The sequence below is a fragment of the Semicossyphus pulcher genome, unplaced genomic scaffold, assembly GCF_022749685.1.
Source record: "Semicossyphus pulcher isolate SPU_LCO1_2020_fin unplaced genomic scaffold, fSemPul1.0.p SCAF_4, whole genome shotgun sequence".
NCBI classification, from domain to species: domain Eukaryota; kingdom Metazoa; phylum Chordata; class Actinopteri; order Labriformes; family Labridae; genus Semicossyphus; species Semicossyphus pulcher.
The window spans coordinates 21,654,223-21,679,365 of NW_027211715.1; the positions used below are offsets into that span (position 1 = coordinate 21,654,223).

A 25,143-nucleotide genomic window follows, 5' to 3' on the forward strand; every position below is an offset into this window, starting at 1 on the left:
TCGCGCTACCCTAACGGTAGGACGTTACCCGGAAGTGACGACAGCGAAAAAAAAAATTGCTCCTGGCCGCGTAAAGTAAAAGTCTCTGATTTTAAATACGTGTAAGACTCAAAAACTTTACAAACAATACGTACGACAAGATTTTATGGTACAGTTAATTTGTAAATATATTTTTGAAATAATAGAAAACTAGGTTGACCTCTTTACCCAGGATGCACTTCGCTCTTGCCATCTTGTCGAGTGGTTGGGTTAGAAGAGCGGCAGGCAGGAGTTAGCTGTCTGTTAGCTTACTGGCGCTGTGGTAAAGTAGTTATCTGTCAGCTAGCTGCTAGTAGCAGCTGCCAAAAGTGAGCTGTCCACACCGCGAGAGGCAAAACTTTACCGACTTTGAGACGTTTTCTCCATCTACCGCTGGATTATAGTTTCTTTTTGAAGAGCTAATGGATTTGTTTACATCATGATGTATCACATGCTGGTACCAAGGTAGGGAAAACTAGCTATCATCAGCTAACTCAGCTAGTCGGCGAGAAATACATATTAGAGGGAGAAGAGTGGGCTGCGAGACCGGGCCCTCCTCAGACTAAAGTACCGGTGGCAGCTGCTGAACAAGAACTTTGACAAGGGCCTGTTTGGAACTCCGCTGCCCGGACACGAGAGAGGCCGACAGAGTGTCAGAGAGGCCGGGGTTGGGGAACAGCAGTCGCCCGTGTGCTGTGACCGGACACCGCGCAGTTTTGGGAGTTTCAAAGGGTCTGGCTCCGGTTGTGACACTTTTCTCCGACAAGGGAGAGAGGAAGAGGAACGGTATGGAAATGTCATTTGACGGTACGTGTCTGTGTCTTGTCCTTCAGTTGTGAATTACTTCACAAGACATTAGTCCAGGGCTTCGCTTCATCTGGGGGCAGACAGACTTGACGCAGATAGTCAACATGTCGAAAATGCCAGCAAAGAAGAAAAGTTGCTTCCAGATCACAAGTGTAACGCAGGCTCAGGTGGCGGCCAGCAGCATCACAGACGACACCGAGAGCCTGGACGATCCGGACGAGTCCCGGACAGAAGACGTGTCGTCGGAAATATTTGACGTTTCCAGGGCCGACCTGGGGGTGTGTGAGAGGAGTTCATCCGAGGAAACCTTAAACAACGTGGAGCCTCAGGAGGGCCAGCCGCCTACCTCAGGTCCTGTCAACGGGGGACTCTCTTATAAAAGTATAGGCACCGGTCGCGTCACCCCACATAATTTAGGAAGTGTGCCTGCTACAGCACCTGGCTCATCCTCCCCTGCTGCCACTCTCTCTACCAGTGTGACACCCTCTGCTCCTGTGAGCACCAGCTGTAGTTCTCGATTCAGGGTCATTAAACTTGACCATGGTACTGGAGAGCCCTTCAGACGGGGCAGGTGGACATGCACTGAGTTTTATGAGAGAGATTCAGATTCAAATATCAATCGAACTGTGGACAGCATAAAGCCAACTGTAACCATTGATCACAGTATAGACAGGGACAGTGGACTAGGGGTTACAAGTAACTCTGTGGTCACTAGCAGTGCTTTTTCTGCACAGGCTTTGGATAACACCGCTGACAGCGGCTACTCTGCTGGGCACCACGCCCACCCTCATCCTTCAGAGCCCCTGCAGCAAGGTTACAGCTTGGCTTCACAGATAGGGAGCGGAGCAAGTGCCTTTCAGCCCACTGGGTTTACAAATACAGCATCACAGCAACCACAACAGGCTCAGGTCAATGTTCAGCCCATTGCTCCTCAAAACTTCCTCTCTAACAGCCTCAATGGCGTGCACCACGGTGCCATGCAGCAGAAGTCTCCCATCATGCCTCCTGCCACGCAGCCCCAGCAGTTTGCCTATTCTACTCATCCCACTGGCCTCTCTGCCGGCCAGCAGGACTATAGACAACAGCAGCACTTTGGCTCAAGCACTCAGAACCTTCCCATGTCAGCCCTCCCTGTGGGGCCTCCAACCAGCCAGGTACCCTCGCCTCTAATCACCCCTGCTGGTCCAGGAGCCCAGGTCCTGCTACAAGCGGGGGATGCACCAGCCATGGCCCCCGTCCTTTCAGGAAGTGGCCCTCAGCAACATGTCAGCCAGAATCAGCCTTCAGGAGGGATAGGTGTTGCCCCTGCACCTTCGGTCATCAACACCACCCACAGCGTTCAGAATGCGCCCGCCACAGTGCCCAGTATCACCAACACCCTTCCAGGTGTGCTAAGTCAAGCACCTGGCACAGGAGGACTTGTCCAGCTCCAGGGAGCCTACGGAGGAGCCATAACAGGCCTCCCGTCAGGCTTCATCAACCAGGCAGAAGATGGCAGGCAGAAGTCTGATTCCCTACTTCCGCACAGTGCTCTTGTGGTGCCAGGGAAAGATGGTGTCAAGCCTTTCATCGGCGAGGGCCTCAACCTGCCCACTCCTGTCGACAGCCTGTTTGGAATCCACATCACCATGAATGTGGATGAGGACAGGTAAGAGGGTATCATGGGGAAAAAAAATCTAAGGGAACTTAGTTCATAAATATTGTTTACTGCATTGTGTCGAGCAGAGGGCAATCAGTAATGCAACATTATAGTATGGATATAATCCATGCGGTCTGTGATAGAGATTTCTTTACCTGGAGCAGCACTGGTTTATTGTTGGAGGTAGTAAGTTTGTGTCTGGAAGTTTGCCCTCCTGTTAAAAATTCTTGTTGCATTCTGCCACAGTGTGGTCATACTCCACACTGTGGAGAACGCCTCTCCCTTCACCGATGCCAAAATTAGCCACGCTATAACTAGAAGTGTTTGGTTGTACTTAAAGAACAATAAAACAGAACACGCACTTTTCTTAGCTCTCTTTGTTAGTGTAAAGTTGTAGTCTGGCAGGAAGGAGGGATTGTGGGGCACAGTGAAGCAATGAAAACTGGCAGAGACAGGAGGAATATTCTGTCTTTGTCATTAATAGGCAAGCCACAAAACACTGGATAGTACCTCGCCTCTTTAGACAGCCCCCTCCTTCAAGCTTCTTTTCATCCATACAGGCTGTTTGAGTTTAGGGGGCGTTAACAAGCACCAGAAAAAAGGGAAAAACTTCTCAAACTTAAGCAGACTGTTTTTACTCTCCTGTCTATCGGCCCTGAACACTGTTCTCAGCCTCCCAACTGTAAACCTTGTAAATACTGACTCTTTTCTTGCCTACAGAACTCTTCTAATGTACACACTGCAGCTATTTTTAGGGTCTGTCTGCTAAAGTGTTGCCACTCTTTGCCATTCCAGGCAAGTAGAGGAGACTTTGAGGGGCGATTATTTGAGCCAAGAATGACCTACATGAGAGTCAGCTCACACACACGTGCAGTCTGTCCTGTATTTATGTAGGCCTCAGTGTTTATCTGTGTTCCCTGTTCTGTTCTTCATTGCTTATTATGAATGGTCCAACCAGAGGAGGCGTGTGTGTGTGTGCTTAAGGAGGCTGAGGCCTGATTTCTGTTGCTCATAGTTCAGATATTCCTGAGGCTAATCATTGTTTACTTTAATACTTTATCCAAGCTGCATCACATTTGTGTCAACTATGTGCAGAAAGGCAGAAACATTTTGTGTTGTCCCTGATTTCATCAGAGGAACAGCCAGTGCCCTTTTCATAGTCATTCCTGTATGTGTGTGTGTGTGTGAGAGGAGTGACATCAGTGGCTGTCTGTGTAGCTATGGTGATGCTGCCAGCAGGACAGGACGTGTCAGGGAGGTGGAGAGGACAGACAGACCGGCGCACAGACATGCACCTACATCAAACACACACACACACACACCTGTATCAATGATAGCCAGCACGTAAGCCAGTGTGTGTGTGGCAGCGATGACATGGCCAGGCTGAATCAGCAGAAGGATGTCTGACTTCTGCTCTGGTTCCCAGAATTGAGTCCTTGTTAGGCCTGTCAGTGTCCATGTTTACACATCAGCTTAACAAGGTGTTGACTTGTTGCTAACCTGTGAGGGGTTTAATCTCCCTCGTGTTCTGTCCAAGCTTCCTCTTTTTTCTAAGAGAATTGTAGAGACTTAAAACTGTACACCTGTCATAAGTTAGGTTGTGCCTTTTTAATAGAATTTAATTCCTACATCTCGGTGGTGTCTGTGCTTGGTTGTGTTGGAGCCATAATTTTAAAACGTATTATTTAATGCTATGTCGCTCTTGGCGCTTCAGACACACAGCAAAATAAGATAAACAATATGACTGCCATCAGGTAAATCACAACTGACTTTTGATTAATCAATCAATCAGTCATTCAGTTTTCATTTACCTAGCACTAAATCTCAACAACAGTTATCTCGTCACACTTTACAGAGCAGGTCGAAACCGTACTTTATCTTAAACTATTTACAGCGACCCAAATTAATCCTTTAAGTCCACTGAACAATAACTTAGTGGATCGTGTTGACAGATTACTAAATTGCAAATAAACAGCTTGTACATCGAGCGTCTTTTGTTGCTACATTAGAATCAAGTGTTGTATAAAAAGCCGTTTGATCTTCGCCGAATTTCATGGAACTTCAATTTGCTGTTTTAATTAGTTGAATGGTTTAATCCTTCACAGTGCAGGTCATGTCGACACCAAACTTATTTGACTGAATCACCTGTCCAAGCATTGAAAATCTTCCCAGGAAAAAAAGTTTCTAAGCGCTAAAAACTTTCCTGAAGGTTTAGCTAGCTGATTAATTTGCACCAAACTTTTGTACAACACATCTACATGCTTGGAAACTTGAAACCTATATTGGACATAAACATTGTTGACAGTGAACACGGGAAATTACAAACAAAGACTTACCGTAAAACTTGTAATATGAGTCGCACCGGAATATAAGATGCAGTCTGTTTTTGGTGGTATCCCAGAGGGAAAAAGGTTATGCTATGAATAAGGTTATTTGAACACAATTTCAGTTTCATTTAAAACACTCACAAATCACAGCCTAACATCTGTTTTCGCCATGTCGAGTTTGCAAACTTGTTAGCTACCGGTGCTGTAGCTCGCTGTAGCTGGCAGCCTACGGTAACGTTGATTGTTGTGAGGGTTGCGGCTGCAATGACGATCATGACGGTGCATGTCCGTGACGAAGCGTTAGCAACAATCAAGTTAGTTTTCCTCGCTTAGAACAGTGAGGAAAACAGCACTGCTGCATATTGTAAATAGGAGACGTTGTAGTGTCTTGGACCCAGAAACAGTTTAATGCAGAGATGTGACGTCACCACTTAACAACCGGATAGCGCCATCGTCAAGGTAAAATAAATTAACATAATAACACACCTCCCTCTGCATTTTATACTGGTATATAGGTCGCACCGGTACATGATGCAGCCCCCTTTTTAGATGAAAAAAAATGTATATTTAAAGTGTCTTATACACCGAATTTTACGTTAGGTAGTCGACCTTTTCCCCAGTTTAAACTAAACTTTGACCAGCCATTTGATTTAAAATGAAAATGACATATTATAAACTTTTATATTTAGACTTTATAAGACCATATACATTGCATACACAGTGAGAAAGTGCCACTGTTGGCTTCTGCCTGCTGCATACGTTCAAATGTACACACACATATATGTTGTATTTTGGTGGACCTCAAAACTTTTGAGTGCAGCTTTTTAAGATGAATTGTGAAGCCCAAAGGCAAGTTGGCAGTCATAAGCATAATTTTAACTGTCATCCGTTGTAATTAAAATGCCTTGTTAACTCATAAAGTTCTTGTAAACCTCAGTGGAGACCAAAACAGCCATATTTCACTGAACACACCCCGGTATTGCGGACACTTATCCTCAAACTTTTCCTCTTGTCTGATGTGCATTGTTTGCACAACCCTCAGCCCTGTCGAGGAATCTGCTCCAACTCTCATTGTTAGGTTCTGTTTTGAATTAGAGTGCATCACAAATGTGGAGCAAAGCATTGTGGGGGTGGAGTCGTGAGATTAGAATGATTTCCCTCCAGCTTGAAACGGTTAGCATCTCTGCTCAGCACGCCGCGCCTCTGCCAAATGAAGTGATGAAGCCGCCCCCCGGGACTAATTGGTTTCTTACAATAGGAGCACTTGGCCTTTAACTCAATTTCTTCTTCCAGTACAGACCTCCCTCCCTTCCCCTTGTATTGTCTCAATTAGGAATGTTACTCATTAATACATAATTGATTTTTCAAGCAGAAGATCAGCGGTAGCTTAACCACTTGAGAAAAATGCAGTCTGAAGGTAACCACTGCGCTTCATCCAGAGGAGGAGCACAATAACTGACATGACAGAAATGTCTTATTTTGATTGATTATGTGAATGTGAATGAGTAATATACTGAGAGTCCAAAAAGTGCATCCATCCCGGGAAGATAAATGATCTAAAGTGAGTCATTGAAGGGGCATGTAATGTCTCCTTATTTGTGTGTTGAGTCATAGTCCTCTTTTGATAACAGTGCAAAACACACAGAGCACCGTCGGCCCTTTGAAGTTCAGTCATGAGCTCTGGCAAAGAAGCACCTTGTAACGTGGTGATAATGGTGGATTGGTGCACTGGGTTATCTGTGCTGTCCGCGCGGTACAAGTACACTGAGGATACTTTGGAGAACTGCACGGGTAGTTGAGATTTATTTTAAACACTAATTTAAGCACATTTCCCTTTTAATAAAAAACGAGATTAGGTCAAAACTTAGTATGTGGCTGACCGCATCAGGTCAGTGTGCGCTTTAGTGGGCAATGTGTTACAAGGACTGTCCTTATGAGGCCGATGACGACGTGTTTGAAAGCAGGTGCACGCTGCGGACGTAGGTGAGGACAGTGGACGAGCAGCGGAGGAGCAGCCCCGCCTACTCCTCGAACAAAGTATCCAGAGCCGTATAGAGTCGCGTCAGTGGAGGTCCAATATGCTCCATGATCCGCCATTGCTATGTCACAACTCCCTCTTTCTACGGCTGTGAAAGTACCGTCACTCACTCAGTCAGTCAGTTGCTCAGTCAGTCACATACAGACCCCCCATGTGTAAGGCTGACCCCGGCGGTAAGCCAAAAAGTTGAATAATAAATGTAAAGTATGAAAAAACATATCTTATGTTTAGTATTTGATTTGTGTTTGAAACCAAGCAGCAAAACAGCTGAAAATGTGAAGAAAAAAGCCAAAAGAAAGCAGAAATCTAGTCTAAAAATACCGGCTGTATCAAGGAGAAATTAGCCAACAGTTGCCTAAAGGCAGCACACACTAATCAGAAAAGGTGCAGCTCTGTAATGAACCTCTTATTATGGGCACTTTTTAAATCCAGAAATATCTAAATATAAGTTTGAGAAGATCTGTACTTCCCCATTCACTTTGATTTTACTCTTCCTCGTCCATCTGAAGCCTTTGCTACAGTCCACCCACCCCTCACCCACCCCTCACCCTCCCTCTCTCTCCACGACACCCTGACACTGCTGGCTGCTGTTTTTCTTGAGGCAGTTTCTTAATGTTAAACAGTTTGACGTCTTTCCAGGGCTCAAAGTGGTAGTTACCTCAGACAGTTTGTCTTTGTCAGTAATGTTGTAGCACATGAATATCTTGCATGAGTGATGAGAAGCTAGTATTCACGTCACGGCCGTAAGTGGGCTTGTACGTGCAGGCTTTTGCAAAATGACACTACTTCACCTTTGTGCATGTAAAGATATTCACCTTGAAAAGTGACCCAGTTACTCTACAGTCTGCTGTTGGCTTGGTGTAGACTGTTGTTTTTTGCCTTTCTCTTCACAAGGAAGGTTTTATCAATTGAACTATTTTGTTGAAGAAGTAACAGATGTTATCAACAAACAAGCTGATGAACTTCAGCCAGCAGAAGGAAAGTAAACCGGCCGCCAACTTTATGAACCTATTCCACTCCTCCGATAGCCGACACATGATGTCACCATGCAACACTGGAAGCAGAAATACACACAAGATTAACTCCTCCTCGCATACTTTTAATGCCACATAAAGTTGTAATCTGATTGAAGTTTTATGGAAGGTCAGCAGCAAAGTGTGTGCGAGTTCAGCTCGGTGGAAATTGTGAGTCGTCCGCCTCCAACTGTGTTGGGTGCAGTCGCTCCAGCAGTTTGGAAAACAATTCTTCAACTGGTGGAGAGTCAGGTTTTTTTTTTTTTTTTGGTGTTATGAGGAAAAAAATGTCTGCCGGCATTCTTTAAAGCAGCCGCCTGCTAATATATGTTAACACTGGATTGACTTGAAGCTTAGGAGGAGCTTCGTGGATATCTAGATGGGTAGCTCTTAATGGTTCTCAGCTGACTGCTGTTACAGGAAAATATTGTTTAACTTGCCAGTCAAGCAGTCGATGGCTCTCAGGTACGAAGAAGAAGCTACAGATGTATTTTGTAATTCTTCTTTTGTACAACATGTATGTGTTTTCTGTATAGAGCATAAAGAGATGCATTAACAGATCATTGAAATTCTGGTCTGAGAATATTTTGTTAATTTTTGGGACATTTTTTTTGTCGTTGTCTAACTCTTACTCTCTTAAATACTAAGTTTCAGTGCTTAAGATTAGAGTATTTTCTTTTTGAACTTTTTCCATGTTTTCTACAGGAAAGGACACTTGTGTGGTTGTCATTTATTCACTTAGCCTAGCATAGCATGGACTAGTTTTAACCCTCATTCTTCTTAATGGCATGGCACTTGTGAAGATTGTTGTTATTGACAGACTTAGTCATTTTTTGGACATAAATAAAAGGATGTATAAGAAATGTCTGTTACATAGGTATAAAAGAGGAGAAAATGTAACTTAATGTCATAATAAAAGAGCCTGCCTACTTTGATTGTCAGTGCGAATGTGCACGCGTTCACTACATGTACTGTAGCCCCTCCCTCCATTTTACCTCTTGGCACTTTGACAGTTTAACACAAAGGGGGAGGGAGTGAGGGTGGGATGTTGAGTCAGGTTTGGGATGGGGCGTGTGTGTTGGGGTTGTAGTTTGGTTGCTGCAGCGCCTGGAAACAAGGGAGCAGCTTATTTTCCACAGATAGCTGACCTGCCTGAACTTCCAGGGGACACATTCCAGGAGCCCTGAATGGCTGGGATTGTGGGACGCCCCGGGCTGCGGCTGGAGCAGACGGCTCTTTGCACCAGCTCTGTTTTTTGGGGGCTGGACTGCCGGGCCCTGCCTCCTGTCTGTCTCCCTGTAATGGGACTTGTCTGTCTGCCTGGCTCTAGTTTCTTGTTTTATCCCTCACTGACCTCTTAACACTCTGCCTCTAAAATACTGGAGCAGTTTTCACTTCCCCTTCTCATGGTTGCACTTTCTAGTTCGAGTTAATAAAGGGAGAAGCCCCAGTTAAAACCAAACTTCTCCTATTTTTGCGTTTAAATTCGGGTGAAAGTTTTGGTGTTGCTCAATCACCAGCATTTGTTTTACAAGCCTTGTAAGTGACCAGAGTGCCTTTAAATGATGTGCCCTGGCTCTGTACCCAAAGATAATGCCCCTCTCATGCACTGTGAAACTAATTTCCTCGCTTCTCGATGTGTAACCGATTTGTGTTTGATTTTAAAACATGTTCCGTTTGTTATATTTTTCCTGTTTTCTAAACTTTGTAAGATCTGAAGAGTCCAGTGGTGTGAGGCAGAGTGGTTGAATAAGTTAGCATAGCAGGACCCACCCTGTTATCTCAGCAAGATGCGGTCAGGGGATCACTTCCAATTAGAGTGGACCTGCCAAAGCAAGTAAACAACCACGCTCCTGGCGGCCTACCATAGCTAACTCAGTTTGTGCTGGAAGCAAGGCCATTGAATCAGCCGCAGAGTATGTTGCAGGCGGTTCCAGGAATCAGGACTGTGTGTGTGCAAACTGCTGGTGTTTGTTGTCTTTACCAAAATGGCCTCATTACAGAACAGGTTAGACCCCCTTCATCTGAGTGGTTGTAGCATGTAAAGTATGAACAGACTCCTTTCAAAGGAAGCCTTCTTACAAAGGAGAAAACGTGTTGACAGGTCCTTGTTAACAGTTGGTCTTTTCGTCATGGAAAACGAGGGCCATGTTGGATTGAAGTCTTGCGTAAAGTTCCAGTGTTTGTGTTGTCAGTTTGGGAATTTATGCTCAATTTAATCAGTCAGGAATACATGTCTTTTTATTTTACGCATTGCTTCCATTTACTCAATACTACTTGTGCCACATTTTCAAACACTAAGGCCCAGAAATAAGTTCAAGAAAATATAGCTCATAATTTGTGGTTTGCCAACAATGTTGTAATGTTAGTAATAGGTGAGTTTTCAGAGACCGCAGTTAGAAATATGAAGCAAGGACGACACACGAGGAACAGATTGCTCCATCAGGCCTGGTTTTTAGGTTACGGTTTACCAAGAATTCAATACAAATTAGTCCTACTCAGTGGAGTCAAGAATTGGACGGCTTGAATTTGGACATCCTTCTGAAGTCTGACTATTCATCTGTTCTACTAGTTTGTTCCAAGCCCTGTTCAAAGTCTACCACAGGAAAAAAGAGCCCCTTTTAAACTGCGATGAATTCATTTCATTCATTAACTGACAAAAATGATCAATTTTCAAGCAAAAATGCCAAACATTTACTAGTTCCAGCTTCTCAGGCGTAAGGATTTGTTGATTTTCCTTTTAATAAGTGATAGTAAACTGAATATCTCTGGGTTTTGGACTGATAAAATAAACAACAGCTGATGTATTTAAAGTTATAATCTTGAAGATCTCAGTTTTGTTCTCTTTGGCGACACCTGTGGCGATACACTGTAATTGCGGGAGCACACTTCCCAGATATCCAGACAGTGTTGCATGTGTGACGTCCACGGTTGGCTCCGGTTGTAACTCTTGATTTTCCTCGCTGACGGTCGCTTTCCTTTTTAGACTGTTTGCCTTCATCTGAGCGGCCAATTTGTTTCTTTTTCTTTTTTCTCTCTTTCTTTCTCACTTATTTTTGAAGTTGTATCTGTAGTCATCGATCTTTTCTTTGTTTGTTCTGCCATCTCTGGCAGACCAACCACTGCTGGGTGATGGAAAAGGCGCCACTCACTGGGCGTTGCTTGTCATTTTTTCTGCGAAAGTATGATACTACAAATGCAAAGGCTTTCATCAGTGGGCCATAGGCTCAGTCACCATTGTGTTACCTCATTCTGCGATAGATCAGGCCTTAACAGACATTTATTTACATGAAAATCTTCGAGATCATTACTTTAAAACATTCAAAAAGTCCTTGTACTTAAAACAAAAAAGGATTAGATATTGAACAACAGCATATTTAAAATCCAGCTTATTATAAAGTTCTCCTAATCTAAGCACCTGTAGCCTCAAACAAGCTAACTGTGGCTGCTGACCTGAAACTGCACGGAGGAAGCACACAGTGCTGAAGGACTGAAATCTTTTTTGGCAGTAAGATATTTACTTTTTTTATTTACACGTCTTGACAACCATCGTGTTTAAGAGTTTCCTCACAACTCGTATCATATTTCTGATCGACCCACTTGGTTTACAGTAAAGTCAGATATTCTTGCACTAAATAAGGGAAGTGAGACAGAGAGAAAAGTTCAAAGTCTATTTACAGGACGGTTTCTTTGCAAGCATCTGAAACAGTTTCTGGTCCATCACTGGGCAGAACTCGACACATCTCAGAGTTTCTCTTTATTTTTTACTCTCTGGTTTAACAGAGTGCATCAGTTATAATGTATTAATCACCAAAGCTGACCACTGATCAGAGATTTTACTGGAAGTCAATGGGATTTAAATGTCTCCAGCTCCAAATAAGCTAACCAGTTGCTATAGAAAATGTGGAGCTCTCTCCCAGAGTGGGAAACAAGGGCTGAACAACAGTGTTTCAGTACTGAGCCACCCCCCCCTCAGAGCCCAAGATGTCTGAATAGTGAGTAATGAGGATGTGTGGAAAGCATGGCAGGCAGCTGCATTTGAGTCATCCATCCTCTCTCTGTGCTCTCGCTCGCTTTCAATGGGTGTCGTCGACTGATCTGACTCTCTGGTGCGTGTGACTGTTCATCTGCGTGTGTGTGTGTGTGTGTGTGTGTGTGTGTGTGTGTGTGTGTGTGTGTGTGTGTGTGTGTGGTGTGACAATGTAGGATTGGCTGAGAGAGTTTAAGAGAGGCTCCAAGTTTGAGCACATGTGAATTATAGATTTCAGAAGTTGCTCATGTTTGGCTTCTTCTCTGCGTCTCCAGAGTCAGGGGTTTTTTTTCTCTTCAAGTGTCTCTTTTTATCTACCAATAGCTGCCCTTGTGTTATTTTTTTTAAAACTTTTTCCTACGTGGGTTGTCTGTGTGTTAGGACACACAGTCGGTCAACAGCTACTTGGATGAAGTTTGAAATCTGAAGCAGATCGGCCCGGCCTGTTTTGGCAGAGGGAGTTAAGATTTTGTCATTCGGGACAAAGACAGAATCCTTGAGTTTAGTTTGTACAGTTTAATTTTTATAGATGCCACATTTCTCTAATCAACAGTTATTATGTGTGTACCAAACTGCCAATACAAAAGATTTGTTATAAGCTTATAGCAGCTGATTTATCAGGTTAGCAATAAGAGCTCCGCCTACCCTCTCTGGCAGACCAACCTCTGCTGGGTGATGGAAAACACGTCACTAACTGGGCGCCGCTTGTGATTTCTTTTCTGTGAAAGTCCCACCAGACACCCAGTCTGTAATACTGCAAATTGTAACAGCTTCAGTATGCTGCCATCTTATAATAACTTTAAATATTTCACATTTAATGTGACTGTTAAACCAGATGCAGCATAAAATAGCCAAAAACACTGGTCTGAGATGTAAGATAAGCGAGGGGCGAATTTATTCCACAAATGAAAGTAAAGGGCTACAATGATTGATGACTTTGATTGCCGATAATTCATCTAGCAATTGTTATTTTTGATTGATCAGTTAGTTCTTGGTTCTATAAAATGTCAGGTTTTTTCCACTGCAACATGAGCCCATGGTGCTGCTTCCTGGTTACCAGAAATCTGAGACTCTTTGTTTTACATGTCACATAGAAATGCAGCAAATCTCCACAATGACAAATATGTAACTAGGAGTTGTTGGTTAGTTTCGCTTGAAACTATGAATTCATAATACATTCAGTATCAGTATGTTTCTGATAGATTTGTCTTCCTGCTCTAAAGGCCAACTAAGGTTGCTCTTCTTCTGCGAGTTTAAATCTAACGCTCATGCAGGAAATGCAAACTCTATTTTTTCTCTGTCTTCAGTTTTGAAAGGTGCAAGTTTGGTAAGAACCGAGATTTCCTGCTTTGCTTTGATGTCCGCTTTCGTATTCTGTCAAGCACTTCCTCTCGGTTGTTCTTCCTCTTCTTTCTCTCAAGTCAGCTCCGTCTCGAGTGTCTGCTCACCGCCCCTCCTCCTCCGATGTCTTACAATGATCAGGCTAGTGCAAGGAAACGGACGTGAGTCACTGTGGTTTGGTAGACTGATAACGGTTTATTCACTCATTCAAAACGGTGGCGCCGAAAACAGATGGCACCTTGTTTTATCACTAGATCTGATCACAGGTGCCCACAGTCATACTCTTCTTCACCCAGGGAGCATATCCTGATGATGTAATATACCTCCTACCTTCTTCCTAATATCTTCCTGTAATTATGTGGTTTTGTTTGTGTGTGTTTGTAATTACTATCACTTACGGAAGTAGTGTTTTTTTCTCTTTGTATTATTGCATCACGCTGCGCTGACTCAGACTCTGCTCACTTGATTCTTGGGTAAAAATCTATGAACTCGTTTTGTCACTGTGTCAATTGAAGGCCTTTCATCATCTCAAAACTTACATTAAGCCCCTTTTAACTTTGTCCCCCGTATTTAAGCCTTATAGGGAGCCGTCTGTAGCCGTGTCGACCTCCTGGGTAGCACTGTGGTGAGGTGTGATGGCCGGCTCGCTCTGAACTTTCACGCTTTCTTGCCTCTTCATGAGTCAGCCTCTAAGTTTAACGTGTCAAAACATTTCCTCCACATTCTTATCATCACAACGGGTTTCCCCGAGTATTTGTTTCTCACCTCTAAGACTTTAACGTCCTTAATGTCCACCGTTCTGATCACTACATTCAGCGCTTTAGCTCTCGCTCTTTCCGTGTTGTTCTCTGCCACCTTTTGCCACCCGGCTCGGCTCTTGCCAAGAATGAGGTCATCCAAAAACCTCCACAGCAAACAATGGAAAATACTCTGTTACAGCTTCCTGTGCTGACAGTGAATGCACCTCAGCAGCAGGAAGCGCAGTACATTGGCATTTTATCACTAAACTAGGATCACAACAAAAATGTGAAAATGTGTGACACATCATGACAGGAATGTTAGATTCAAGTGAGATCAGAAGCAACCAAAGACAGTGTTAGAACGGTCTGGTGATAATTTTTTATTGTATAGGATAGCCCCCTACTGTACACATACTGACAGAACATATTAGACAATTACAGGGGACAGGAATGTGAACATATTGCTCTTCAGCACCACCCGTTTATATTGTCTATTTTGGGAGACAAACAACAGAGTAAAGTTATTTTTTATTCTACACACAAAGAATAGGATTCACAAATGTAACACTATATTAATAAAGGTCAATTTATCCAACTGTAGTGAGACCTAAAACACAAGAATAAGTAGTGAGACCCGCCCCCAACCGCACAACTTAAAACGAAAACACTCGGGGTGCAAATCGCAGGGCAACTCGCGATACGTGGCCCGCCTTAACGATAATATCACGATATATTGCAATACAATCATATAATGATACATCACAGTAGCTGTGTCCCAATCCAGGGGCTGCAGCCTTCGAAGGAGGCGGTCTACGGAGGATGCTCCATTCAAAGCCTGCGTAGACCGTTAAAGCCGAACTGAAATGAGACGGTCTGGTCTACCCTTGGGTCACCAAACGCCGCTCCTGTCGCCTAGCAACAGGTAGCTAGCATAACTAACATCGAGAAAGTTAACCTATTTTAAAGATAATTTGTTTCAATGGCCTTTCGTTTTCTTACATACGACGTACATTGACGTACATTTGAAAGTGTTTTCCTCGGCTGCGTAAAAAGTCCGCCATTTTCCTTTGAATTGGCGCGCAATACATCTCGGGATACGGTGGGGAAACGGAGGACGCATTTGTCGGCCGCATCTGAAGAAGCCTTCGAATTGGGACAGCCTTCGACGTGCTTCCGCGATGCAATCGGTCTTCAGATACGGCCTTCGAAGGCTCCTCATGTCATAAGCGCCACCATGAGGAGTCATGAAGTAGTGACATGGTGAGTCAAAATCTGTTTAGAGAGCCATATCAAAAGATATTGATATTTGGCACAAGGACGATGATATATTGCCATAGCGATATTTTGTCCCACCCCTACTACATAAAATTCAACATTGATTCTCTTATCAGAACTTTTCGTCATAATACCTGTGTACGGAAGCCCTAAGGGGACATGCATCCATACATTTACTCTATTTAATGAGGCACAATCTCGAGACAACAAACCGGAAATAAAATGTGTGGATGTTTGTCCACTTTGGGCTTCCGTACTTAAGCACATTTTGCACTTATAGTTCACAATAACTCAAGTATAACCTTTGGAGAATTTGTTTGGCTTAATAGAACCTCACCTTTCAAAGATGTCAAGCGGTTTTAATGTATCCGTAATCCATACCACGAGCCAATGTACACAGTAAAACAAATCATAATTAGTGTTGAGAGCTTATAAAGGAAACAATGTAGTAAGCAGTGACATAACTCACCATGTTAAACATGACAACACTTCCTGTACTAGAGGACGCAGTAGATCGAGGAAAGTTTACCTGAGGGCAGCCCGTGTAGTGCCCACGCGACACACCCAGAGCACGCTATGTTAAAGGAGTTGCGATTTGTCACAGGAATCTGCTAGTGTTTTTCTGCACACAGATATGACTGCCCAGGCAACGAGCAAAACAACAGCCAGGAGGACTTTGTAACAAAGCCAGAGTTTCTCTTTTTTATTATTGACATTATGTAATTACTTATTTTTTCTCAGAGCGCTGGTATTCTGCAGTTTGTGTTGGAAAAGTCTTGGGATGGCTTAGTTTAAGTCCTGGATCATCCTAAAGAAAACATCAGACTTAATGAAAATCCAGTGTGTTAAAAGATTACTAATGTGAACTGACAAAAACATTCAGGCTTAGATGTATTATCGGGTACATCTATTTATTGTACTGGTGCACTGGAATGAACAGGTTAGGAGTGCCGGTGCTACCAATGTAAAAAGTTAATCCGGACCGCCGATGAATGCTAAACTAAAGGTGTGTGTATTAATGTTGTTGTACAAAAGAGTGCACAGTTGTAATGTTGCAAGAGACAGATTGTCCTGCCAAACGCTGTCAAGAAAGTGGCTCGTTCTCCCACAGAGGCCACCCATGTAACAGGTAACCCTTTCATTGTAGTGGGGTTTATTTTGTTGGGAGCGTTGCCATGAAATAATAAGAAATAAAACTTTAAACATTGATATAAATAGAAAACATGTAAATAACAGTGAGAAGAAATCAGCGATATTCAGTTTGTCATGCTTGGTGTCCTTCTCTACACGTCCCTTGTTCCTGTCCCCCCTGAGGAAGAGTCACTGGAGTTTGACAGGCCTGCGTTGTTTTACACAGCAGCTGACATGCACAGACAAACCCGAGGGCCAGTATGGCAGAGTTCACTCGGCCGGCGTCACGCTTCATGAACCAATTCTACACTTTATTTAACCGGCTGAGTCAATGAACTCGAGCTCTGCTAAGTGAAATCGAGCAGATAGAGCGGCTTTGTAGCTCCAGGCCAGCTGAACGAGCCATCCCCGGATCCTGAATTATACGGACTCATCCTTTACTTGTGGTAACAATTATGTGTAACCAGAGAGCAGAAATTAACACCCTCTGCTTACGAGAATGCTCATATCGGTGTGACATATTTTTGCTGTGCTTTCACTGACTTTACATGTTTGCGGAGGTGTTCAGGCCTGCCTCAGACATCGCTACAGCTTGAGCTGTGAGGCCTGTTTACTGAGGTTTTTAAAGTTGAGTCATGCAAACCCCTCTTCTGAGTCTTGTAGCTTCCCGTAGGAGAGTGGGCCGGGTTGTGCTGTCAGTGGTGGTTAGCTGCGCAGCTGGGACTCTGCCTGACTCGGGTATGGCTGCAGGCTGGGCCCCCATGCGGAGGGTCAAGCCCCTGTTTGAGGTTGAGCCTTTTCCTCTCTCTCTCCCACGGCACCACCTAATCACAACGTTATGAGAAGAAGTCCTTTAACCACCGGCTAACATCTCATCCCTTCGGTTCAGTTTATTCAGCCGCCTTCTGAATCAAGCTCGAATTTAGCTTGCGTGCTGTGACTGCAGAGAGAGCTTTGCATGCATGACATGAGGATAGAGATGTAGTGTGATGTGTGTGTGTGTGTGTGGAGGATGAAGTCTGCGTAACTCTGCGTGCAGTCAGCAACATCAAAGAGACGGTTACAGGAAAAACAACTTCAGGAAAACCACCCGCAGTCGACTTAAGTTTACAATGTGTTTGGTGTCGTGCTGCCTGTCCTTATTTTTTTTCCACTCTATGCACTAAACACCGTAGAGTCTGTTTTTAAGTTATGTTAAAGGGAGCAAATCTCATTTCTGTGCGTTCCATTCAAAGCAGCAGCAGCTTTCCTCGAGTGACCCGAGGGAGCATGTGTTCATTCAGGCCCATGAAGCCGCCTCTTCTGAGGGAGCTTAAGGACTAAATGGGCTTTACAGAATCTATTCTTCATCTTGTGTATGTTGTGTCATGATTGTATACCTGTCAGAGTTCAGGGATTTTTATTGGCATATTTGTTTTTATAAGTTCCTGTTCCTCAGCGGGGAGTTGGAACCTCATCAAACTATCATGGTTATGTGACTGTAGTTATATCACATGTTATAGATAACTTTTTATTATTCTGAAAACATTGTCATCACCAATCAAATTATGTAATACCCTACACCTTGGATACTCGCAAATAGCTTGGTATGTTGGAGTTAATAGGCTCTTTGTGTGCGATAAACGGTCGCACAGCTTCTCTATTGACAGAAGTCCTGGCGGTTAAATCTCTTGTCAATCACACATCATGGGAGCGGGGAGCGTTCGCTCATATCTGTCAGTGTGGTGAGGCTTTGCTTCAGGCCACTCAGCCCAGTGTAAGACCAATTTGTTGGCACCATTTGAAGGGGGTTTAGTCGATGTGTTTTGTACCGTAGCTGATTGTTTGACAGGGCTTTTATCCAAAATATCTCTCTGTGAAAGGACTGCATGTTTGATCTGCATTTATGAGAGCTGTTCAGATACTGAAAAAATACTGTCTAATATGCGGTGCTGGGTATTGGATAGTTATTGCTCTGATCTGATACCATATTATTGTAGCCCCCCAAAAATCCACTTGTTTCTTTTTCTCCTCAACAGTAGGCTTCACACCGAGAATAAGGGATGCACGATATTGGATTTTTTGCCGATATCCGATATGCCGATATTTTACAACTCATTTAGCCGATTACCGATACCGATATTTTTTTCCTGCAAACCTAATTGCAGAGATCATCAACTCTCTTCTGTATTGGAATTAGCGTACATGGTGATACTCTTATCACATTTGTTACAACGGTCGGGGTGACGGGTCTTGAGATGGTTAATCAAGTTTGTAGTGTTGAAAGACTTTGCCTTGGCTCCTCCTCGCATCACCGAAGCTGAGCAGTCATTGCAAATAGCAGTTTTGCTTTCTATTTCGGACATTTTGAAAAACTTCCACACCACGGACATTTTGGCTTCTAACTCTCTCATGCTGCAGGTAGACACACGTGACGTCATCACGCTGCGCCGCGCAGGTCTTCTTCGCGCCGGGGACATTGCGCCGAGGTCGGGCATTTAATCAAGTATGCAGCAGCCCATTATTCTATCGGTTAATTATATCGGCGGATATCGGCGTGTTGGCCGATATCCGATAACGTGCCCGATAATATCGTGCATCCCTACCAAGAATATATAATGAGTAACTACTGAACAACAGTTAGGCAAAGCTAGCAAAATGTTAGCATCAGTGTTTTCCAATGCCAGGCTGTATATTTTAGGGATGGGTCATTACTTTCGTATAGTCGAATAGTCATTATTAAAACTGGAAAACTTCATGCAACTCTTATCTTATCTCAAAAATACATGTTTTCCATAGTTTTTACGGGCGCCTTGTTGTAATGTGGCACTACCGCTAGTCAGTGGCTGTAGCACATCTGAAAACTGTTTGCTAACTGCCATTAAATAACAAAAGAAGAAGAAAGCGTTAGTGGCAGTTGCTGGTGAAACGGGCGTGGCGCTGTGAGATTCGGAACCAGAGAATAATGCATCGAATGCAGGGCATAGCTCCCAGTGAATATCTCATAGTATTTTTGCTTGAAATTCCCATCCCTAGTGTATTTATGTTTTTATTTAAGATTAAGGATATAAAACTTGTAAAAACACAACAGATGTTATCTGTTTATCTGAGCACAGCTGCAAGATCTGTTGATTTAAAGCCACAGTCAATCTTCATTTGATGTACGTCGTGGCCCAGAGGAGCTACAAGACATATCAGATTGTATTTGTAGTCTTTGGCTTCACTTGTATTGCACACTAGCTACCAAACTCTACTAGGAACTGACTTAAAAGAAATAGCGTGCAAAGGATGCCACGGATGAAGATACAATTTACAGTGTTTTGGCGGACTCAATTATTCTGCAGTTAATCCAGTTAAATGCAGGCACTGCCAGCACGGCTTTGCAGGAGTTGGACAACTAAGCTTTTCGGTTATCATAACATTCACTGAGAAATGTGTTGTTTTAATCGACAACATCACCCCTAATATGCAAAAACTAACATGCCATGAAAAGTGAGCACATCGAGGCAGGTTAATAAATCAGCCTTTTCAACCTTTTATAATTTTGTCAGATGGGAACAAAAATCACCTCAGCCACTCGCCTGAAAGCAAACTGATGCTCTGTCAGGAGTCTCACGTGAGGTGGACAAACACTGACCTGAACTGAAGGCTTTGCTTCTACTGAAACTTAACTCTGGTTCACATACACTTACTTTAAGGTCAAGTGCAGTCATGTCGGCATCATTAAAACCGACAGATAAGCGGCTCCTAAATGGATCTCTGAGGGCGCACTTGAGTTCCTGTCACGTTTTTGCTTGTGTATATCACTTCAGGCTGTAGGTCAACCAGATAAGTGTCTATGTGTATGAATCTGCATACCTACCTAACAGCATTTAGCCTTTCACACACCAATTTCAACCGCAGTCACAAAAGTATTTGCTTCCAGCGACGATGCTAGTCCCAACAGCTCCAACTAGGCCGAATTTATGGTGTTTGCAACGTGATAAGCGGTGCTGTTTTAAGATGACTTTAGTATGATGGTAAATAAGGATAAGATGTATGCTCTATTAGTGCTGCAACTTTCATTATGCGGTTCAAGTTTTTTCTGAAGACATTTTTGCTTGAAAAAACCACTAAACCCAAAGCAATTATGCAAAGAGACGCCGGCTCTTTGTCTATTGATGGATTTATTGTTTTCAGCTCGATATCAGATGAGACTTAATGACAGCACTGAGGCTCACCGTCAATCACGCTCTGATCGCTTTATTAAATTTGTCCAATCGTAACCTCATCTATAAATGCCTCCACAGTCGGGCTCCTCGGGTGCTCACTGGCCTTGTGGTTCCACTCAGAGTTTTGGGCAAAGTAACACAGGAGGCATCTAAGAGGAATTATAAGGTGCTGTTACGTAAAATCCTCATCTGGACAAACAGCTTTTTCTGTTCGGTGGACAAACCTGACCTGTAGAACTCAAACTGGATCCTTACTGGGATCATTTTAGAGTCTGTTTTTGAAGAGGGTTCACTCATGTAGTTAGAAAAGATGTGGTGCTTCTTGTTTAGTGGTGTTTTATTGTGTTATAATCTTGTGTATTTGTTGTTCTGTCTATACTTAGTTTTGTGTTCTTAATTCACATATTTATTGTACAGTTAGTGTTATGTACTCTCTCCCTTGTGTATGTGTGTGTTGAGCTTTATGTAGGCCAATATAGGGGCAGGCATTGCAAATGAGCCTGGGCTCATTGTGTGGCATCATTCAAATGGTAAATGATGAAATGGACTGCTTTTCTAGTCTTTGTGACCACTCAAAGCTGCTTTTACACTTCATGTCACATTTAACCATTCACACCCACATTCACACACTGATGGCAGATGCCAAAAATGCCCAACTGTCAATCAGCCATCACAGCCAGACATGTAGACTCAGGAAGCTGGGGATCAAACCTCTGACCTTCCGGTTGAAAGACCACCGACTCTACCACTGAACCACAGCCACCCCAAGCATTCAACATGCTACATACTTTACTCTATACAAATAAACATTAATGCATGTCGCATGGTTGCGACCTAAGAGCCTTATTACACTTAAGGCATTATATGTCATTTGGTCTTTAAAGGATTCAGACCTAAATGCATTCCTGTTCTATCAGTGTCGACACTAATGAAGGACTGCTGCCGCTGCTGTTTAGATGCCTCTGTGTTGCTTCCGCAGTGCTGCCGGTAAAGACGGGGTGTTTATCTTGTCATTTCATAAAAGTGAACCGATGTCGACTTTTGCAGGCTCCATATGCAGATAGAGTAACCATCCAAGCCAAAGAATAGCCGACGCTTTCCGCATGCCTCATCCCACAGGAAAAAAATTTAAAAAAAAAACTTTGTCAATGAAATACTGACTTTTTAAAACCTGATTACAGGAAGGAAACAAGCACATGTGAAGTTCTGTTTACAGTGCTGTTTATTACTTTGCACTACAGAAAGCAGCACTGGCAAATAGGGCTGCAACTAAGGACTATTTTAATAGTGACTTTTTTTTATCTATCAGCTTTTAAATTTAGTTTAGGTTCTTATAAGCATGTGCTAGCTAACAATAAAGACAATAAATATGAGTTCTCCATTCAAAAATGTCTTTTAATAAACTGCTGCTGATGTGGCAGCTACAGATAGAAAAGACAATATTTATACAATAAAGGACAGACAAAGTGCTGATATAAAAAATAAATCAAATCAAGTACACAAGTCCAACGTGCCCTCTCTTCAAATGCTCGTGCATTACCAACAGGCTCCCGTGATACGCAAGGTCATCCTTTTCTTTGCAGTGTTGAGGGTGAAATACTCCCAGACTTTAGAAGTTTAATGACACGATCGTGTTGCACCGGCCGCCGCCATTTTGCTATGTTTTGTTTCCTGGTCGCTGTTTTGTGTGCGCAACTCTCAGCAGAGATAGTAAGGATGCGAGATGGCTCACCCACCAGCAAACTCACCTCCAGAAAACAAGTTATGTCTGAGCACAGCATAAAAAAACACACGCAATGACGTAACCGACTATTTATCGACAATTACATTCGTTGGCAACTCATTTTGTCATCGATTTGACTCGACAGTGTCGACTAATCGTTACACCCCTGCTGGCAAACACACTTTTGTACCCACAATTCCTGCCGTGGCGGGACTGAAAGTCGTACAGGTGAGGTGTCACGCCACACCGCCTTATTTTTCCTGACTTTTCCTAATTTTCCTCCTTCCTTGATTATAAATAGAATCCTTTCACTCAGACTGTCTTCAGGTGTCTCTCCTCGCCTCCTCTCCGCCTGATGAACTCGTCGTACGTATAAAACCTCTCCATGTCCCAATAAAACCAGGTATTTTGTCTCGTTTAGTGAGCCGAGCTCGCAGCTGCTGTGCTGAAGGATGTTGTTTGTGAGCTCTTTAAACTTTAAACTCGCCGGGTCTAAATTCCTCACCAGCTCACAAAGAAACTCAAAGGTCTTTAGCTGCTGTTTACGGGTGTGGCAGAGATAAATCTGTCATGGACTCAGATATTAAAACTCGACTATGATTCACTCTTTGACTCACCAGTACAGTAAGCCTGATTTTCTAGTTACTAATAGGAATTCCTTTCTCCCGCCTGCCATTGTTATTTAGTCATCCAGGGTTGCATAAACTGTCCACTTTACAAATTGTAGACCACCCCTGCTCTTGTTGTGAGACAAGCCCCCCTTGGAAAGGTCTACGTTTAGGGTGCAGACAGAAAAGTTTAGTGACATGAGCTTAAACCCTGCAGGAGCACGCACTTGTCTGATTTGTAACCTGTAACAGTTTGCATCACCTGCTTTGTTTGTTGCCATTAGTAAGTTGTTTTGGTTTGTTCTGAAGTTCAGACTCAAGCTTTGAGTTCAGTTTAATTCACCTAGCAAAGCATTTCCTGCAGATTGAAGTGCCTTAATATGTATGTGGTCTTAATGCTAAAAGTGTATGCAGTCTTGCAACATCTAATTCAAGTAAGTGAGGTTTATTTCTAGCATGTCGAGCTGTTCTACACAAGACTTCTCGAAATACTTCACAATAAAAGACCAAAGACACGAGACTTACTGGGAATCTACACCGACACTGTAGCCTCACACGAAGGTGCGTGACATGTAAGCGTCACAGCAGCATCTATTTTGCAATCTAGACCGAGTGTGACTTCAGCAAAGACGAGTCTCGAAGTTAGCCAATGGTAGCTGCAATTCCTGGTTATGTAAGAGAAACTTTTCTCAGTACAAAATTATGTGCAGACTTATCTCTTAACCGTGCAAAGATTGTGTATTTACGTGGGATGTAGAAGTCAAATGAGAATGAATTAATAGGATTGGTTAACTCAAATGTTGAGGAAATATTCATTGCTATTTTAAATGTATCTCAAATACTTACCTAGCCCATCAATAACTTCAATAGGAAACATGGATTCTTTGCTTGTGAGCTTGTGTTTATATATCAGTCAATGGCTTTCTACGCTCCGCTGACGAGCAGCATCGGGGAAATATACACTTGACGCATAAAACGAACGAATCAGCAGAAAATTACTCGCGTATTACGTCCGCCTCCAGCGCAGGATACGCAGCTGGTGGAGTTTGCAGCATTGGCCAACATCGGAGCGGTTCCGTCCCGGCACACGCGTGTCAAAAAGACGCTTAAAATACGTCGCCGAACACATCGTATGACTACATACAAAGAATAGGTTTAAAAACACTTGAGTCAAACTAGAAGTGGTTCAGTTTTCTGTAGAAGATTTACATTTTGAGCATTTCATGTTGTGTAACTGTAAAGAGGCAGGAAATCAAGGTTCTGAAAGAAGTTGCAACTTCCAGTAAAACCAGAACAGCTGTCAAAAGTTTGTCTTCAGTCCGATACTTAATGAAGTGTCCCCTTTAAAAATAGTTGAGTTTGAATTTCTGTTGATAAGCCTATTGGAGTACCAGGATATATTATATACTTGGTGTATCATTAACATCCTGTGCGAGCAATTACTTAAATGCTGATGAAAATTTAATGCGGTTTGTTATTTTATCCACCCTCAGCCGTCAGGAAAACCAGCCCTGTTAGAAGTTCACTTTCTATTCTACAAATCAGCACGGCCGGGTGGCAGAAAATGCTTTTATGTATGTAGCTGACGGGATTACAAAGTGAACTTCCTGTCATCATCATCCGTGACCTTTGACATTGTAAAGTTTATAGTATCAAACACACATAAATAGTCATTATTAGGTGATATCAGTTGTACTGATATTTTTTTGTCAGATGTCAGCAGCAGCTTTTATTTTGAAATTAGTAGATTTTAAAATGAATGTAAACAAAGGTATGTAAGATTGGATGCGTATGACAAATTGACAGTATTGCAGCTAGTCTGAGACATTTTATGAAAGAATCTACCCACAATGCACTGGACCTTGCCTCATCATGTCGCGTGTGAGACGACCTGGTTAATCAGGATTGAATCATCATTTCCTCTGACCTCTCCGTGTGGTTCAGGTTCTTCCTCGTCTCTCATTCACACGCTCTCTCTCTCTCTCTCTCTCTTCCTCCCAGCGTACATGTTTCCCTTCCTTTACTCATGTTTCTCCTGTCTCTGTTTCCTCCCCCCATTAAAATGCAGGAACCCGTCCACTGCTTTCTATCAGGCTTTCCGGCCTAACAGATTACGAGGGTCAAAGCCTGTCAACGATAGGTATGAAATTGGGTGTGTTTACGCGTGTGTGTGTGTGGCCTGGCCTGGACTAGCTGACTAAACCAGACCCTGCTGCACCCCTTAGAGCCTGTGCACCTTACCAGAAAATGTCCATTTTGATGA

The 25,143-nt window shown here is 43.1% G+C and overlaps 1 protein-coding gene across 1 annotated transcript in view; it reads left to right on the top strand.

The window, feature by feature from the left end:
• The first annotated feature begins 269 nt into the window (after positions 1–269).
• tsc22d2 (TSC22 domain family 2) overlaps positions 270–25,143 on the top strand; it is a 42,459-nt gene continuing 17,585 nt past the window's right edge. Inside the window, exon 1 of the mRNA XM_069679653.1 lies at positions 270–2,473. Coding sequence (XP_069535754.1) covers positions 930–2,473 — 1,544 coding nt within the window. The 5' untranslated portion in view covers positions 270–929. The remainder of the gene's footprint in view (positions 2,474–25,143) is intronic.